This window comes from Brassica napus, chromosome C3 (genome assembly GCF_020379485.1).
Source record: "Brassica napus cultivar Da-Ae chromosome C3, Da-Ae, whole genome shotgun sequence".
Taxonomy (NCBI): domain Eukaryota; kingdom Viridiplantae; phylum Streptophyta; class Magnoliopsida; order Brassicales; family Brassicaceae; genus Brassica; species Brassica napus.
The window spans coordinates 36,145,231-36,165,021 of record NC_063446.1 but is presented as its reverse complement, the minus strand read 5'-3'; the positions used below and the strand labels follow the sequence as shown (position 1 = coordinate 36,165,021).

The 19,791-nt window shown below is 32.7% G+C and overlaps 3 protein-coding genes across 5 annotated transcripts; 2 read left to right on the top strand and 1 right to left on the bottom strand.

Moving 5' to 3' along the window:
• The first annotated feature begins 115 nt into the window (after window positions 1–115).
• Window positions 116–3,527, top strand: LOC106386729 (mechanosensitive ion channel protein 7). The gene is made up of 5 exons (XM_013826539.3): window positions 116–2,230; window positions 2,320–2,443; window positions 2,517–2,810; window positions 2,891–3,093; window positions 3,180–3,527. Exons 1-5 carry the CDS (start codon window positions 687–689, stop codon window positions 3,478–3,480), a joined length of 2,466 nt encoding a protein of 821 aa, XP_013681993.2. The 5' UTR covers window positions 116–686; the 3' UTR covers window positions 3,481–3,527.
• Window positions 3,528–3,724: 197 nt separating this feature from the next.
• Window positions 3,725–12,260, bottom strand: LOC106389468 (tetracycline resistance protein, class E). Of its 3 annotated transcripts, none has more exons than XM_048751186.1 (14): window positions 11,910–12,260; window positions 11,422–11,526; window positions 6,632–6,744; window positions 5,682–5,804; window positions 5,355–5,575; window positions 5,145–5,220; window positions 4,967–5,053; window positions 4,806–4,886; window positions 4,691–4,723; window positions 4,553–4,606; window positions 4,432–4,473; window positions 4,283–4,361; window positions 4,134–4,204; window positions 3,725–4,051 (listed from the first exon to the last, which is right to left on the bottom strand). In XM_048751186.1, the coding sequence occupies exons 1-14, from the start codon at window positions 11,947–11,949 to the stop codon at window positions 3,959–3,961; spliced, it is 1,218 nt and encodes a 405-aa protein (XP_048607143.1). In that variant the 5' UTR covers window positions 11,950–12,260; the 3' UTR covers window positions 3,725–3,958. The 3 variants fall into 3 exon arrangements, with proteins under 3 accessions (XP_048607143.1, XP_022554252.1, XP_013685186.1); XM_022698531.2 differs by having other exon boundaries at window positions 6,632–6,663; window positions 11,422–11,533; window positions 11,910–12,253; XM_013829732.3 differs by having other exon boundaries at window positions 11,422–11,533; window positions 11,910–12,242.
• A 2,602-nt stretch (window positions 12,261–14,862) lies between these two features.
• Window positions 14,863–17,832, top strand: LOC106384464. Its single transcript, XM_013824424.1, has 11 exons — window positions 14,863–15,018; window positions 15,109–15,153; window positions 15,538–15,660; window positions 15,740–15,800; window positions 16,011–16,125; window positions 16,197–16,321; window positions 16,746–16,827; window positions 16,908–17,019; window positions 17,097–17,254; window positions 17,323–17,443; window positions 17,536–17,832. Exons 1-11 carry the CDS (start codon window positions 14,863–14,865, stop codon window positions 17,830–17,832), a joined length of 1,395 nt encoding a protein of 464 aa, XP_013679878.1.
• Window positions 17,833–19,791: the final 1,959 nt, after the last annotated feature.

Below are 19,791 nucleotides of genomic sequence, written 5' to 3'. Positions count from 1 at the left end.
TGACTAATCACACACTTAAGCCTAATCTCATACAACCATTTAATAATTACTAATAACAAGAAATTGTGTCAAAAAAAAAAAGAAATTGTGTCAAATTTTGTTACCTTCTGCTTCTAATCTATGAATTAACCCAGCTATGGATTCTAATCATATCATGGTGATTTATTTCTGAGTATAACTGGAGAAAAAATAAACCACCGAATAAGGTTTTTTTTATCTCCTCCTATATTGACGTGAGGAACAAGGGAAACATGAATAAAATGTCGCAGGTACTCAAGAGAAGGTGTTGTGTTGTGTTTAGGTGTTAAATGTACCAACCCTAATAACACAAATCATTATCATACCAAAATAGAGAACGTGATATGTGCAAAAACATTGTATTAAATTTAGTGATCGTTAGTCAGAACACGAATTAATTGCTATATTAAGACTTAATCCAACTCATGGAGGTTTAAAAACTCGTAAACACATCACAATTGTTAATACAGTTGAGTAACAGAGAACCAAAAAAGATCATAACGCGATTAAATACAAATAAAAACTCGTAACTCTTTTTCCCAAACTATAACGTAAAAAAAACAATGCATCATCAGAGATTCAGAAAGCTTCCAAGTTTATGTTTCTAAAACATTCTTGATGTTCATGTCTTTGCTCGTTCTTTCATCTTGTTTTGTTATGGTTTTGCGATGGATTTGCGAAAACCCTTTAACTCTTATAGGTCTTACAAAAAGATCATAAGCACCCAGAGCGCAGGCTCAAGCCTCGACGGCAACAAAGCAGACATGGAACGTGACTCCAGCTACACGGTCTGGCAAGACATTGGAACCGATGATCACACGCAAGGCCAGAAGAGCGGTAGTTTCGATTTCCCGCAATACCGCGATGAGATTACACTCGATGTGGACGAGGAAACAGAGGATATCACCAACACACCAGCCTCTGGGTTAGACGCGTCGAAAGTCTCTTTCAAAATCAATGATTCTTCAGGTTCGGTCCGTTCTCGTACGTATTCCACTTCTTTTTCCTCGGCGACAATGCGGATGAACTTAGACCCGCAAGATCAGGACGAAGAAGTAGTTGTGAGATGCTCATCGATGAGGAAAACAGAGCTCGTCTCTAGGGCGAAAGCAAGATCAAGGCTGATAGATCCTCCACAAGAAGAGGAGCAGCAGTATTCGAGTTGGATGGGGACATCAGAACAGCTAAGATCCGGTTTACTTGCGAGACAATCAAGTCTCGAGGAAGAAGATGATCATTCATTAGCTGAGGAAGATGTTCCTGAAGAATATAGAAGGACAAAAATGGACGCTATAACGCTGCTTCAATGGCTGAGCTTGATCTCCGTCGTGGTTCTGTTAGTGTTGAGTTTAGGGCTTCATTCATGGAGAGACACGACGCTTTGGAAGCTTCACTTGTGGAAATGGGAAGTGGTGTTTCTTGTTCTCATCTGCGGGAGGCTTGTCTCGGGGATGGGAATCCGAATCATCGTCTTCTTTATTGAGAGAAACTTCCTTTTGAGAAAGAGGGTTCTTTACTTTGTCTACGGCGTGAAGACGGCTGTTCAGAACTGTCTCTGGCTAGGGCTCGTTCTCATCGCGTGGCATTTCTTGTTCGACAAGAAAGTAGAAAGAGAAACTCAGAGCGACGTTCTGCTTTTGGTGACCAAGATCTTGACCTGTTTCTTGTTGAGCACCATCTTGTGGTTGATCAAGACATTGGTGGTTAAAGTTCTAGCCTCTTCGTTCCACGTCAGCACCTACTTTGATCGGATTCAAGAAGCGCTGTTTCACCATTACTTGATAGAGACGTTATCCGGACCGCCGATGCTTGAGCTGAGCAGGATCGAAGAAGAGGAAGAGCGAGCGCAAGAAGAGATCTTCAAGATGCAGAAAGGAGGCGCTGATCTATCGCCTGACCTTTATTCTGCTGCGTTTCCGCCGGAAAAGAACGGGAGTGTGTCGAACAGCGTGAAGACTCCGATCATCCCAAAGACAGGAACCGATAGTGGAATCACGATGAATGATTTGAATAGGATGAATCAGAAGAATGTATCGGCTTGGAACATGAAGAGACTGATCAAGATTGTGAGACATGTCTCCTTGACGACATTGGATGAGCAAGCGCTTCAAAACACATCTGAAGATGAGTCTATCAGACAGATACGGAGCGAAAAAGAAGCTAAAGCGGCTGCAAGAAAGATTTTTAAGAATGTGGCTCAACGTGGAACAAAGTGAGAGAGTCTACAACATTTTATCTTCTTTCTTTAACGATTCATTTCTAAAACCTCTAACAAACTCATATATGCATGGAAACAAAAAGGCACATTTACTTGGAGGATTTGATGAGGTTTCTGCGAGCAGACGAGGCGATTAAGACAATGAGTCTCTTCGAAGGTGCATTAGTGACCAAAAAGATCACCAAATCAGCCTTGAAGAACTGGCTGGTAAATTATTACAACAAGTTTTGTTGTTCAGTTTATGCATTATGTAACTCTGTTCTTGACTTTGCCTAATTAGGTGAATGCTTTCAGAGAGCGAAGAGCGCTTGCACTGACACTTAACGATACCAAAACAGCAGTGAACAAACTCCATCACATGATTAATTTTCTCACTGCAATTGTCATAGTAATCATATGGCTAGTCCTTCTTGAGATTGCCACTTCAAAGTCTCTTCTCTTTTTAACTTCGCAAGTTGTACTCTTAGCCTTTATGTTTGGAAACTCTCTCAAGACCGTCTTTGAATCAATCATCTTCCTTTTCATCATTCACCCTTATGATGTTGGTGATCGGTTGGTGATTGATACTGTAGAGGTAATTTAAAAAAAAAAAACTAAAATATCAAGTGTGTTTTTGAGTCTATTTACTTAAATCTTAAATGATCAAATGTGCAGATGGTGGTGGAGGAAATGAACATTCTCACAACAGTGTTCTTGAGGGCTGACAATCTGAAGATTGTGTATCCGAATATTCTTCTATGGCAGAAAGCAATCCACAATTATAACCGTAGTCCGGACATGGGAGATGAAGTGCAATGTTGTGTCCACATTACTACTCCACCTGAAAAGATTGTTGCAATCAAACAACGAATCTCAAGGTAAAACACACACATCGTACCTAATGTTGTAGACAGCTTAATGATAATCATGATGATCTTTTATTTTCTTTTGGGAAAAACTACAGCTACATTGATAGCAAGCCAGAGTATTGGTACCCGAAAGCCGATATCATTGTAAAGGATGTGGAAGATTTGAACATTGTGAGGTTAGCAATATGGCCACGACATAAGATTAACCACCAAAACATGGGAGAGAAATTCACAAGAAGGGCCTTGTTGGTTGAGGAGGTGATCAAAATCCTGCTTGAGCTTGACATTCAGTATCGTTTTCACCCGCTTGACATCAATGTCAAGACCATGCCCACTGTTGTCTCAAATAGAGTTCCACCTGGTTGGTCACAAAACCCTGATATACAGGGTAATTAGATGATTTTGCTTCTATGATTAAGTGGATAACCATACTATATGGGTGTTAAAGTAAGAGTGGTATCTAAAAGAAAATGAGAGACATTAAACTATATTTTAGTAATGAGGGTGTTGTATATATTAGATATATATGAAATGCTAATATTTGATGTAGCTTGATTACTTCGATGGTGCTTTTTATTAATATAAGATAACAATAAAAATAGAGATTTTCATAAGATTAGACACACAGAAAACCCCTGGCTTTTAGACAAAATTATATACGGTTCTCTTGTGTTCTTAGTCATCGTTGAAAACCCCAAAGAAAGGCCAAAGCAACAAAATAAAGCTTGTATGGCTGACATCATGCTCTCTTGTTTCCTGAAATCGTTTACTTGTTTGTTTGCCACACAATCAAGAGCACTCTCTTTATATACTTGATGAGTTATTACATGCTATATTGACACTATTTATATTTTTAAATAGCGAGTTCCTGTAATCACACTTCCTCCCTCGAGCTGTTGTTGATTTCTTTGTTCAATGATTGAGGAGGTACATCTTTCATCAGTAGGCTCTGCAAGAAACCAATCATCTGCGCATGGATGAAAAGTTTGGTTCATCATTGTTCCTGGACAATCGAATCAAAGTACTCATGAAGGATGAAATGTCCATACCGAAGATAAGGCGATGCACAGAAGGCTAAATCCAGGGAAATAAAATGGTGCATTGTTGGAGAGGAACAACGCTGTACAAATTAAACCAATATATATCAATAGCCTAAATGAAACTTAGCAGTAAGTTGTGTACTTACGGCTTCACAAACCTGTCAGTGGACTGAAAACAAATGGTGCCACAACTTTCCCAAAGGACTTCACTCCAGATATGCATCCTTGCACTTTCCCCTTCATCAACTCAAACATAATTCACAGAACCAACACTCAATCCTACAACAAGATATATACTAGTTCCTACCTGTTCACCGGGTCCGACTTGTCTTGAAGCAATACCACAAACCTATAACCAAATTGTTTAGAGTCAGTTAAGTAGGAAAAACACCATTGTTAAGAACTAATGATAATGTCAACATTCTTACTGATGGCATCACAATTATGGATCCAGGTACAAACACAGTGGTGAGATAAGGAACCTGAGAAATTAGAAACAAGAAGAAAACATAAAATAATATTGAGATTTGAACATTGACTCAAGTCCTTACTTTCAACCGACTCACCCATGGTGCCCAAGAAATGCTGACAATGGCCATCTGCATCAGAAACACATGCACCATTCTAAATACATGCCGAGATCAATTATTTAGGATTTCAAGACAAAAAAATGCTGCTTACGTTCATAAATTCCATAAAAAGACCTGTTGATAAAAGTTTGCGTTCTCCAATGCTAGAGGCAAATCTTGGCAGTACAAACAGCTGATGAAAGTAAATTTATTTAAGGCATGATGTACAAAAAATATTGAAGTGTTATTTACACATAACTCGTAATTAATTACTTGAGAGATAGACCCAACGATGGTAATCAACAGCAGGAGATCAGCAAACTGGTTCTTGTCAAATCCAAAACGCGCTTTCAGAAAATACTACATAGTTACAAAAAACTTCATATGTTTTTATTCATTAATTGATAATAATAAAAACACTCAAATATAAAATGATATATATGAGCTAAACCAAGAAAGCAGACTGCATTCCACTATCTGAGAAACTGCTGAAGAACGTAACAACCAATGCTTGCACGAATATGGTACTGCAATAAAAATCCATATTGATTACCAAAAAAGGATCCATATCCATCATTATATCTAGAGTGATATATAAATACATTCTTACGAAAGCCTTTTTACAAAAAAAAGATATATAAATACATGCATTTAAATATACCTAGTTTTCATCAAGAATATCATATCTTTCAAAGAAGATTGCTTCTTGTTAAATACACTTGTTTTAATGGCTGTGTCATTTAGAATCGGCTCTGCTAACATCGTAACATCACTGCTAGCGTGCTCATCTTGATGATGATGACGAACTTCATCATTGTTTAGCCTTTTCTTTAGGAAAATTCTCATGTACAACAGACCAACAAGAAAAGATATAGCTGAAACCTAATTTATCCACACAAAAAGCATGTCTCTTATTTTGCGAGATAAAGTTCGATTGATAAGATTTTGAATCACACATGAAGATTTGACGTTAAAGAGGATAACTTACCTTAAAAATCAATGCTACGGGTAGAAATCGAGCAACTAATGTTCCACAAAGTGCAGAGATCATTTTGATACCAGCTAAAATGCTAAACGCTGATATTCTTGTTCTGTCGTGAATATTTTCTCCCTGAAGGTAAAAAATGAAATGAAGTAAAATGACAAATAATAGAGATATTTTATGAGAAATTCTTGGGTTCACCCCATCCAATAGTATTTGAGTATTTGATATTTGATATCTTTTAAAAAAGGAAATAGAATTAAATATTCAAATTAGATTATATTTTTAAAAGAAAATAATAAAAATACATAAAAATAGTTACAAAAAATAAATTAATTAATATTGTTAAGTCTTCGACAAAATACTAAACCCTAAACGTTAAACCTTAAACTTTGGATAAACTCTAAACTGTTGGAAAATCTTAAACCCTAAATCATACATTAAAATTTAAATTTTAATAACACTAAACCCTAAACCCTTGGGTAAACTCTGAACCCTTGGATAAATCATAAACTCTAAGGTTTAATTTTAAATATTTTTGATTTAGAGTTTATGATTTATCCGAGGCTTCAGGGTTTATCCAAGGGTTTAGTGATTAGGGTTTAGGGTTTAGTGTTATTAAGATTTAATTTTTAATGTATGATTTAGGGTTTAAAATTTTCCAATGGTTTACGGTTTATTTAAGATTTAAGGTTTATAATTTAGGGTTTGGAGTTTAGGGTATACGATTTAGTATTTTGCTAACGGTTTAACAATATATATATTTTTTTAACTATTTTTATGTATTTTTATTGTTTTATTTTAAAAATATAATCTTATTTGAAAATTTAATTTTGTTTCCTTTTTTAAAAGATATCAAATATTATTGGTTGGTGAATCTAGAGGTTCACTCCAAGAATTTCTCATATTTTATTATACTAACAATAATATCAACTGGGAAAACAGAGAAAAATTACCACATAAGCAAAGGCTAGGCAGTCAACGGCACCTTCGCATACCAAAGCGGTCAGAATCTTGATTATGTAAAACAGGTAGAAAAAATGTGTATCCCTTCTGTAGCCTAATATTACTGAGAAAGAAATATTTTCAGCCGCATAATCTTGATTTTATTTTTCATATCAGAAAATATTTTAAGAAATGATAAATACGAAAATTGATGTGTAATACTAATACGAGGAGAGGGGTGTAATTGGTTGGGTTGTAACCTTAAAAACATGTGCTGCTATAAAATTTAGACTTTAAAGTTTTTTCTGCTGTAGATGTATACTCTAAAAATTAAATAGAAAAAATAAAGACACTAGAAATATATTTCTACAGCCATTTTTTTATTTTTTATGTAGTTTTAAAAATTGACTTAAAGCATGATTGGTAATTTAAAAACTGTAGATAAAAGTTAAAGTTAAAGCATGCATTTACATTCCAACTAATCACTCCATAAAGGATCGAAAAGCCAGTTCAAGTTTGTTAAATACCAAAATAATCTCTATTATAGGGTATTTTAGATATCCGTTTGGTTCAGAAAATACCTGTGAATCGAACTAGTAAACAAAGTATACATACATATAATATGACCTACACATACAGACTCAGCATATCATGAATGCCCTAAATTGTATTTTCATGTATAAAAATAAATCATTTTAACTTCAAATATATCAGATTTTTAAAATAAAAATTAAACTATTTTACCTTCTCATCAAGTAAGAGAAATTTTATTCCTATGATTTTATTTTTTACAAAAAATTTCTTTTCACTTTTCCAATAATGACAATGATGTTTTTATTAAGTTATTATAGTTTTAAATAACTTTTCGTCGTTTATTTGATGACATATTTCCAGATAATAAATTTATTAAAATTTGAATTAAAAGAAAAACACTAAATAAAAAAGCCTAATAAAGTGATATATGATACTTGTCTTTTTTTTTTTATCAAACACGTACAAACGTAAATTACGGTAATAATAATAAGTGTTGTATGACCAAACACAACATCATATACAAACATGTGTTTGATTTTATTATGTGACCAAGCACATTAAAAAAACTAAACACAACAACATTCTTAATTGTTATTAAATAATTATAATATTTATAGGGGAACTGTTTTTGTTACATGTCATAATCTTGAAACTTGTTATTGTTATGCGTTAGTGATCATCTTAATTTGAAACTTCGGAAAACTAATTTTAAGAAAATTATTATAAAGAAATTGTTTTTAACACATGTTACAATCTTCTTTTTTATTTTCATGTGTTACAATTATGTTATTTTAAATTTTGAGAAAATAATTTTAAGGAAACTTATTTTAACACATGTCATAATTTTGAAAATATATTAATGTGTTGTAAGCAACTTTATAATAAGATAGTATGTAATATACAGTGGAATACCATCATTGGATTATTTTAAAGTTTCTAAAAAAGGTCCAATTGGTTTTGGTTTTATTAAGAAAAAGAAGGTGGTCCAATGACACCGGCCCGTTAGCCTTCACCAATCACCTCGTCTTAGTGGACGCTGACGTTGCTCAATGAAACCCACTGATGTGACTTATGATATTTTTTCAACATATACGAAAAAATTGTTGAAAAAACAAACCAGAACATGATATCATCCCCTATATATTAATCCTGGAGCATTACAAAATATTTTCGTAACCACGTGTCATTACGAGAATGATTCTTAGAATTATTAAAAAAATAAGTTGGTCCATATAAACATATACTATGTTTTTTATTAAGCTAACTATCGAATTAATTAGTAGTGTACAAATGAATATTTTTCTTTCCTTAAATAAAAACTACAGAATTATCTAATAAAGTTAACATATATATGATAATTAATGATTATGAATAATACATATTTGATAACAATTTTTCTAATTTCTCACTTTTTTATTTAATTTTATACTATTAAAAGAAATTTAAAATCACATTGAGCATATAATAAAAAAAAATTAGAGTTTTTCTTATATGTTATATTTTGAATTTTTAAAAACGACTATAAATTACTAAAAATGGTAAAAGTCACCCATTGAAAATTTTGTGATCAATGGTTTAATTTTTTTTTTGTTCAACCAAGAATACACGTTCATCATATATCGTAGGGGTGAGCGTTCGAATACACGTTCGGGTTCATATCAGATATTTCAGTATAAAAATATAGAACACGTTCGGGTATTTCTACACTTCGAGTCAGATTTGGGTATTTTATGTTCGGGTTCAGGTATTTTGGGTCAGGTTTGGATATTTATTTTGAAGAAAAAAAATAAATTATTCATTTTTTAAGTTTTTGTATTTAAAATGTATTTAACTTAACCGTTTTTCTAATTTTTAAAAGATTAAACTATTAAAAGGTTTGGAGATAAAACTTTAAAAGCAGAAAGACACTAATTTAGTTGTTGTTTTGAAATTTTTGATGCAATTTTTGTTTATGCAAGAAACAAGAGCTTGATATGTATTTTAAGTGAGTAGCAAATGATTTTATCCATAAGTATATGTATATTATCTAATTTTGATCAATAAGCATCATTAATATAAATATTTTGAGTAAAATGAGAAAAGTAAACTAGAAATATAGAGTTTAGTTACTTATGTTTGGTTATCTTTGGATATCCATTCGGGTTCAGATATTACTCGTTCGGATTCAGATATTACCCGAACTGGTGAAATAAATAATTTGTTTTGTTGTTATAGAATTAGATGATTTTTAGACCGAGCCGGTGAATATATACTAGACAGACGTTTATATTTCGAGTCTGCACGTATATTCTATAAAATTTGATATATTAGATTTTAACACAGTTTGCCGGTGATTTTTTTTTCAAAATTTTGATTCATATATATGTATCTGGAATGAAACTAATTTTTACATATGTCCATTTTTTAAATTGACACTTATGTAATTCACCGAATTCATAGAATAAGTTAAAAGAAAAAGAAACTTAACTCATATTAATGAAACAAAGACCATAACGAAATCAAAATTTTATAGAGGTAGAAAATGAAATCACTTATGAAGAGTCAATAGTAAACAAATTGGGAGAAGAAAACATATTTCTCTTTCGTCATTATACAATCGATGTTACCTATTTGGTTTCAGTGATTTGTGTCGACCGCAAAATTTAATTTCTTTTTGTGCGTATGAAGTCTTAAAAATAATTAAAATGAGATATAATACGTTCATTCTTCAACAACGATGATATATTTAAGATACCAACATTTGTATTGGTCATTTTATAATCGATAAAAATTGTAGTGTTACAAAATGTTAATATCATTTAATAAACAAACATTATTATAAAAACTCACTCCGCGCATGCGCGCGGATTATCATCCAGTTATTGTTATTTGTTCAAGAGGAAACCCATTAGAATAGACTTTATAAAATCACAAGTTTTTGTGAATGTATTTATTAACGGGTCCTGTTATTTTAAAATATTTATTTAGGTGTTATTGGTTTATATATTTTGATTGATTTAGAAACTCATATAGTATTTATAAATCCAAGTAAAATATGCAAATTCGGAGGTTTTCCCTCGGATTTGAGTCTTTGTATTTTTAACTAAAAAATCCAAACAAATCCATTCAAATCCATTATAAAATCAAATATATTAGTAAATCCGTACGATTGAATAACACTTGATTTGATATAGAATTTATGAATCATTAAACCAATAACACATGATTTTAATACAGATTTGAAAATCATAGAACCAATAACACTAGATTTAGTTAGAATTTTCAAATCCATTAAAATTCAACAACCAATAACCCCTTAGTATTACAGATCAATTTTTATGTACTAATCTTTTTCAGGTTTGCATTTATCTTTTAGATGTTCATGTTCCCGAACCATATCTTATTCTTCCTTTTACTTGCATTGTTTTTCCAGTCGCTCGAAAATGTGCTTCACGTAAATTTGTAACAAACTTAAGTGTTAAGGATTTTTTTTTTTAGTTTTGCCCCAGGGCCTACTGGATGTGTAAGCCGGCCCTGGGCGTACATGAACCATCAGAACTAAACTGAACCTACAGTTATATTGAGTTGGTTTCAATTTGGGTTTTCAGTTCCATTAGTTCCCAGCCCTAGCAAATACTATCTTACGTCATTTCAACCCAATAGAAATCATGTTTCTCTTATGTTTATATGTACTGTTTAATTTACTTGCGTATTTAGATGTGATAGATATTAGTGTGCACCTTTCATTTAGTCATTTCATATGAAACTGCAATAGATTGATTTTTTGTTTCTTTTAAAATTTCTGTTGTGTTCTGTCATAAAGTGTGCACCTTTCATTTAGTCTTTACTAATCGAAGGAACAATGATGATGAATCGGCGTGCCAATAGTTTTAGTGGACCATAGTTTGGTTTCTTCCACGCGTTAGTTTCCTAATAAATTACACATATCATATTCGTCGAATCTTGTGTTTTTATACTTTATACTTTTATAGTGAACAATATAGACAGCGAGTTTTATTTCTGTGTCAGTTTGTTAATGCGTCTAAAGCATCATTATCAATAAGTTTATGTAGCAATTGTTCAAATTAAAATACAAAATGTTGAATCAATTAGCAATTGACACATATTAGATAATTTTTTTTTTAAGTTGAAAAGTTTCTCTGAGAAACGCTATTCTTTCTTTTTTTTCTCTTTCTATTTATTTTCATTATTTTAATTTGGGGAAGTGGTCAATATTATCCCCTCAATGTCTAACGAAAGAAACGTAAGAAAATGTGTGAAAACTGACCAGGAGGAAGAATGGAGAGACACATGGGAAGAGTGAGAATTGCTTTAATCCCATATCTGTCTGATAGATTCCCAATTACTGGCATCATTACCATAGTCCCCAACCCTATTGCCTTCATCAATAGCACACATTATCGCACAAATACTATTACTTAACTGTTGCTTAAATCGGTTAAACCATTCGAATTATATGGTTGCAACAGAAAATATAAATTATAAATTATATAAACCATGTCAAAGAAATCATAAATATTTTTTAAACATCATTTGCTTAAGAAAAATTCAATTATCTGAGTGATAGGTTCTAACAACAAAAGAGACAGAAATAGATATGGAAGCATTTGACATATTGAGTTCACGCAAAGATTTTAACAACAAAAAACAAAACTTTAACAATCAAGAAATTCTGATAAGATTAATTGACCAAAAGAAAATCAGGTTAAGAGAAAGTAAAGGTAGAAACTAATATATGTAAGCAAAGGTGTGTACCACTTGCTGGAAACCGGTGAGGTAGACAGCGAGAGAACATGAGTCGTCTGGTCTGGAGCAAACGGCGGCGACGGTGACGTCAGTAATCACAGGTGCTTCCATGAATCCTGCGAAGCCAGAGAGGAACACAATCGTCAACATGTGCCTCAACCCTACAAACCCGTCCTCCATCACCACTAATAAACCAAATTAAGTGTAAGATTTGTTTCGATTTTGCCAAAAGGAAAAAAGCTTCCTTAGTATCCAAGAGAACATATGTTTTCACAAGTCGGCAGATACTTTTTTCAGCCTATTCTTTACTTAAACAATTCAAGTGAATCATGATCACATCAGATTGTTAAGGACATTTTGGTACTTTGTGGACTCCATCAATCAGTCACTATCTCTTGTGTTCATTTAAGTTACGCATTACTAATGTGACATGTTGTAATAACTTTGGTCGACATCAAGTCAAGGCTATGGAAAATATTTATAGTACCCGTTTCAGTCAGTTTAAAGGAATTAATAGATTTGGTCGACATCAAGTCAAGGCTATGGAAAATATCTTTTTCTTTATAAACTAAAAAGTTGATATTTAGACGGTTAAAAAATTAAACAACCTAAGAATTAATAGATTTCTAGTCGTAAAAACTAGGTCTGGAACTTTTATCCGAGATCCGGATTCGATCCGTGATCCGATCCGGATCCGATCCGAAAATCTGGATATCCGGAGTGGCCGAATCCGGATCCGGATAGTAAAATGTTGGATCCGTCAAAGCCGAATCCGGATCCGGATATCTTGATTTTTTAGTCCGGATATCCGGATCCGTAAATTTTATTAATAACTATTTCAAAAATAGTAATATCTATATATAAAAACTAATTTTATTTAATATATTTTTATTTTTATAATAGTATATATAAATTTTATGTAAATTTTGTAATATTATACATATAAATAATTAAAAACATTATACATATTTTTATTTTTAAATTATTGTTAATATTTTATATATATTAATATTATTTTATATTTATTTTAAGGATCTAAATCCAGATCCGGATATCCGCCGGATATTATAATTTTTAGAAGGATATCCGACACCCGGATATCTGCGAACCCAAGATCCGGATAAAGATAGTAAAATTATGGATCCGCCGGATAAGGAACCAGATTCGAATATCTTAAAATTGTCCGGATATCCGATCCGTCCCAGGCCTAGTAAAAACCGTAGTATAAAGGTTCAAACTGGGAAAACCAAATGAACGATACGAAACAAACGATCGATAACAAACGCAATAAACATAACAAAAACAGTAGTTTTTAAAAGAGATTTAAAAATATAGATCATTGTAAGTATTAAGACAAAAAGGTTTCGTAAAGGAACTACGATGACTTATATTTGTCATACTTCAGCCGCGATTTGGTGACAAAAGAAAAATTATCCTCACAAACAGGTCCGTCCCTTCTATAAGGCCAATGAAACATTGACTTCAGACCACATATAATAAATGCAAAACAAAGGCTACATCTTCAAAAATTACTTGTTGCTTTGATGGGAAAAGTAAAAGATGTTAGACCTTTTGGTCTCTAGTTCGAACCAGACCACAACCAGTTTTAAATACATTTTTCATTGGTAATTTTTATGAAGGACCACATTATTTGACAGGCTTTAAGCATCATAAATCTTTGGGACAACACTGCTCACAAATTCATAATTCTTTATCCAAATTGAGAAATTTGTGATGTTCTAATGTCAAAAAATTGCAGAATTGCAAAAACTAAAATGAATATTGTGGGGTCAAAACTTTATTTTTACGTGAACTATCATGTAACATTAAATGTTTCTCAAACTATTGCATATGTTTATATGTCCCCAAATTTTTTTTTCAGATTTGGTTCTCTCCAAAAAATAGTTTTGACTTATGATATTAAAATTTGAAATCTCCGTAGTTAAAATTAGTTTACTCTTTCAAGTCAAATAGTAAATCACTTTTAATCGAACTAACCTCTTTAAATCGGGAGCCCCATCGGATTTTGAGGATTTCCTGGAAGAGGTGTCAACAACGGATACAAATAAAATAATATGATTACTTCGAAAGCTTCTGAAGAGGAAGTAAATTCGGCGTTATTTATGATACATACAAAGAAAACTCTCGTTTTATATGGTATATAACAGCCTTATTTTTCGGCAATCTTGGTCAATCATCAAAACGGATGTGGTTAATATGGTGAATAAATTTCTCATGTCCAAGGTTTTTGATAATGGACTTAATTTAACAAATATTTTTGTCATTCTTAAAAAATGGACCCAACCGTATAACGTAAATTCAACCTATTAATTTATGTAATGTGAGGGTATAAAATCACTTATTAATCGATACAATATTAAAAGACAAATATAAGCTATGGAAAAAGTAGGGTGTCCACGTCCCCAAAAAATCGACCTATAGGAGAACACATTTCCACCACGTCATAGGCCTCGCCTACGTCATTTGGCCTTCAAATTTTACCGGCCCGGCATCGTTCAAATTCGAGAAGCCCGTGAAGCCCATCTCACGACTAAGTTCTCTTTCCCCTTTCCACGAAGTACAAACCCTAATTTTGTAAAATTGATTGTCAAACCCTTCCACTTCCTCTTCTTCGTTTCCTCCGTTTCACGAATCATTCACCTACGAACAATCAATTCCCTCCCCACTCATGTACACTCTTTAATCTCATTAATGGATTCTTTTTGCTTTCTCCCTCTGAGATTCTATGGATCCTTTTCGCTTTCTCCCTCTGAGATTCTATATAAATCTCTTACTCGATGTTTTATTTTCATCAAAAGTTGTTCTATCCTCTCGACTGTACATTGCGATGATGTTTTCCGGTGTTCTCGACTAAGTGATAACGAACGGCGAAGCGGCGGTCCCCTCCAGTCCGGTCAAACCCGTCGCCCAAACCGGTGTCTCTTCCGGTGATGTCAATTCGATGAAATCAAAAGGCGTAGCGGCGGTCTCCTCCAGTCCGATCAAACCAATCGGCAAAACCGGTGCCTCTTCCAGCCTCAACATCGGCGTTAGGGGCAAAGCCTCTGTCTCTTCCGGCGCTAAAGGCAAAGCTATCGTCTCCGACAACGTAGGGGAGGTGGTTTACCTTCAAAGATGTGACATTCGGGCCCCATGAAGGCGAGGTACGGTTTCGGTTGATCCACTTTTGGGAAGTTTGAATGCTCAGATGAAGGTGCTTATCGACCTCGAAATGCTTCTCATCGATGAAGAGGTATAAACCGAGATCTTTTTTACAAGATTAGTTTAAAAAAATTGTTTGGTCGAAATGCTATGATATCATAACACATGTTTGCTAATCATCGCTTTCACAGTTAAGAAGACTAAGTTAGTTTAACGGTTACGATTCGTTCACATAGTGGATTTAAACCAAATGTTTGCTAAAGATGTCTTAACAGATCTCAGCAACATCCAACATACTGATAGTTAAGATTACTTTAGCAACAAAATAGATTGATTAGATTAGATAATTAGTTGTTGTCAGCACCATCATGAGAATTTTTGTAATGTTCATTGCGGGTTAAATATCTTAATTATTTTTGTTTTCAACTAAAGATATCCTGACTAGCATCTCTAATTGATTCTCTTTTAACAACAGGAAACTGTAATCCAGGGCTTCATCCCCCATGGAAGGATTGAGACTTATTTGCGTCACATGAAAGTTGGTGCTACTTACCGACTCAACAAGTTTTACGGATCAAAGAGCAAGACTATTTACCGGGTAGCTGAACCAAGTGTCACTATTAGCTTCTCATAGAACTCTGTCATCTCTGTTCTCGATCCGTTTCCCTGAGGATCAGTTCCGGATCCATGGATACAAAGAATTTGAAGCTGCATGCGACTTGAGAGGTGATCTTTATGGTAAGTTCTCACCATCATTACACCCCATCACTGTTTGTATTGGATAATAGTTTAATCTAATCTTAAATATTATGTTATCATCTGATTAAATATTGTATTGATTCTGAAGTGTTTGCCTAGGATAATGTTTTCATACAGACTCAGAAATTTAGGTTTTATTGCTGGATTTATAAGATATAAAACATTGAGTTTGATTGTCTTCTCTTGCAGATTATGTTGGCCACATCAAACCTGTGAATGGGCAGGTTCCCAATGATAGTCTTCTGCTTGATGAAGCAGAGATAGCTGCATCCCGCCGAGTTGAGCTTCATGTTCAAACACATGAGTAAGTTAATCTCTATCTTCTTCCATATTCACATATGGTCTATCTTACCACACGAGTTTGTGTTGTTACAGCGATCCCGTGATGAAGCTGTACCTCTGGGACAAGGCTGCCTTTGAGTTCTGTGAAAAGTTTAAGGCATCTGGAGGCACTGCACGTGTTATCTTAGTCACCACCTTAAACCCGAAACGGTTTGGAGGTTTGTATTACCAACTTTTAATTGCTGTTTTAAGATGTTAAATAGGGTTGGGATCGTATCTGGTTAGGTTAGCTTTGAGTAAGTATTATTTTCTGTGATGTAGAATTATTGAAAGATACTAGTAGAACCGTTTTTTTCAATTCACTTTAGAGTTTATTAGCTATGTACCATTTAAAAAAATATGTTAAGAAATAAGAGTCGACTAAGCTTGATGGGATCTGAGAAAAAGATATTGGTAGAACTGCTTTTTTGAATTGACTTTAGAGTTTATTAGCTATGAAGCATTTAAAAAATATGTGAATAATTAAGAGTAGACTGATCAAGACAGGATCTGAGTAACAGATATTCACCTGAATATACATATTCTCTTAATTTCATTATATCATAATTTTGCTTATGTATCATGGCAATGGTTCTGTTATAGGCGTCATATCTCTATCTTCTATGACGCCTTCACGGGTATTTCTGGATAGTGATGTCCAAGAAACCCGGTTCTACCTCAGTTGGTAAGGTTTAAGGTTTCATGTATTGGAATATCATCTGAATTACTCCACTATTGTAATGTCTGGTTTGACATTTTTTTCAGGCTGAACTCGAACTTAGATGTTGCCAACAGAGTTAACGCAGAGGTGGTCACCAAGCCTGAGACAGCGACCTTGGGAGAACTCCTCTCCTATATGAAGCAGGCATCCGCTAAGGTATTATAGTCCCAATGTCTGATACATTCAATAAGATAATCTAAGTTTCTCATTGAATTTTACAAACACTTTTCCAGGTTGCTTGGTTTGAGTACACAGCAACTATTGATGATGTTGTGCACGGTTCTGGGTGGTATTATATAGGTTGCGGTGTGTGCCATACTAAGGCAACCAAAGGGCCTACAACGCTTATGTGTAAGAAATGTGGGAAGAGTGAAATTGTTGGTGTGGCGCAGTAAGTGGTTTAGATTTAGTTATACACATTCTTTGACTGCAATGGTTATTAATGTCTCTCTGTTACAGGTACCTGTCGAAGCTCTCTGTTTATGACTACAATGATCAAGCCGTATTTGTTGTCCTTGGTGATGCTGGTGAGGAGTTGATTGGAAAGAAAGCTGCTGAGTTGGTTGAGAGCTATTACCAGGTAATTAGAAACCTGTATGTTTATGAGATTTAAAAACGTATTCTTACAAAAAATTTGAAGATGTATTTTGAGAATGTCTAAATGTATGTTAGGCCAATGATAGTGTAGGAGAGGATCACATAGTTCCAGTGCCTCAAGCTATGATTGATACCATTGAACAGACACAGAAGTTCATTGTGAAGGTATCAAATCACAATCTGACTGCCAAGACCCAGACTTTAACTGTGACAAAGGTGCTCCCTCTTGAAGCCCCAGAACCCGAAGGCAACTTAGGAGAGAACGTTGATGAGGAACCTGATAATGAAAGGGAGGATCATGCAGATGAGTCGGTGAAAAAGGGTGCTGATGGGATTGAGTCAGAAGGTGCCAAGCATGCCAAAAGTGGCTAATGAAGTCTTATTACTGGTTTTGTTTTATTTAAGACTAAGCTTTATTTTTTTCTTTTTTCTGGATTTTGCCTTTGCAGCATTATAATAACCTTAGTTATAATATCTTTTGCTTATATTATCTATTATTAATCTCTTTCCATGTTATAGAGTTTGACTAAAAAAACAATAATGCCTATCTATATGTATATGAGAATTTGGAAAAAAAATGATAGATAAATCATTATACCTGCTTGAAGGCTGAACGAGGGAGTAGTGTATATAAAAATTTGTTGCTATATTCTTCGTAACGTAGGTTAAAATCCTACTTGCCAAAACAGGGAGGTGTGATTATGGTTGGTTAAAGGTGGCCAAGATTTAATGATTATGATTTAAATTTGTAATAAATTAGAAATGGTTCATATTAGAATTCAAGCGTGTAAAACACATCCTATTTGACTATAATTTAAATGTTGTCATAACTATGGATAGTTTTTAGATTTTTTTTTGAGGTGGAGTTGCAGTATGAAAATGAAATTTTAATATTTTTGTTCTTATGTCTGAGAATAAACTAATGGTTTAGTAAGAAGCGTGAGGCTTTGGAAGTTTTAAATAATTCTCTATATTACATTATAATTAATTTTGAATAGTTAATATATGTTGAATAGTAAAGAAGTTACGAATTAATAAACATAACTTGGTCTTAACCTTAATAAATTGATCACAGTTATAAAATATGTTTCAGTTTCAAGATTTGTATCAAAATCAATTTAAAACTATTAACGTAATCATAAACTACAATAACATAAACTATGTGCTATAAAAGAAAAAAAAATCTACATATATACCAATAAAAAAGAATAGTAAAATATTCAAATTCAACTGGTCAAATAAAATGAATACAAAATTTAAAATAAACCAAGAAATAAAAAAAAGACTAAGGTGTACATGCAAATAGTGATAACTGGTTGCATTCTTCTCATTGCTATTTTTACTTTTTAATGTGGGCTGTTTAAAATACGTTAAAAAAATTATTATCACTGCATCCTCTTATTTGAATCTTTAAATTATAAAAACATAAAAACAATTATATTAACATAATTAAATTTAAACTATATAGACCAAAAATACAAATATAAAATTATAAACCACTTATCAATAAAAAATTGTCTATATATAAAAAAGAAAAATTAATTATAATGTAATATAGGAATTATTTAAATAACAAAATTTATTTTCCTAGTATAATCAATGCAAAATTTTAATATCATTCAATGTAACATATTTTATATTTACGTTTACAAATTAAAACTAAATTAAAATTTAATTGCAACAAGTATTTTATCCCTGGAAACTTTTATTAGACAATAAGTTAATTTGGTTTAGATAAAGTACTAAACAAACATCTGTTGGAAATAGTCTTCACCGTCACGACGTCAACTGTAATGAAAGAGAACCAACCGACTGGATCAAAATAAACTACTTAGCTATTGTGTATAAGGCTACATACGGTACAGTTGTGTTTGTGTCGATTGATGTAATCTATATTCAGTAAAGATCAAAACAAATGTGTTGCTCTGTTCCATACTAATTACATGGACATAAAGTTGGTCAGATACAAATTCTTAGTCAGCACTCACCAGGAACACGTGTATTAGATATTAGTAATCCATAATAGTATTTGACAAACAAATAAAAACTATGTTATCTTTTTGATTTGATAAAAAAAAAAATTGAACTTAAAATAAAATATTAAATTACTAAATAAACATTTAAAAATGAGGATCATATCAAACAAATAGATCATGTATATTTATTAATTTTATTATATAATTAACATATACTCAAACTATTATATTTTAAATTATCAGTTTATTAGTAATTGTCTTAAGGAATAAAAATAAGATATATTAGTAATCCCCAATAATATTAACCAAAAAAATAATTTTTTTTATTGGAAAAAAATTGAACTTAAAATAAAAT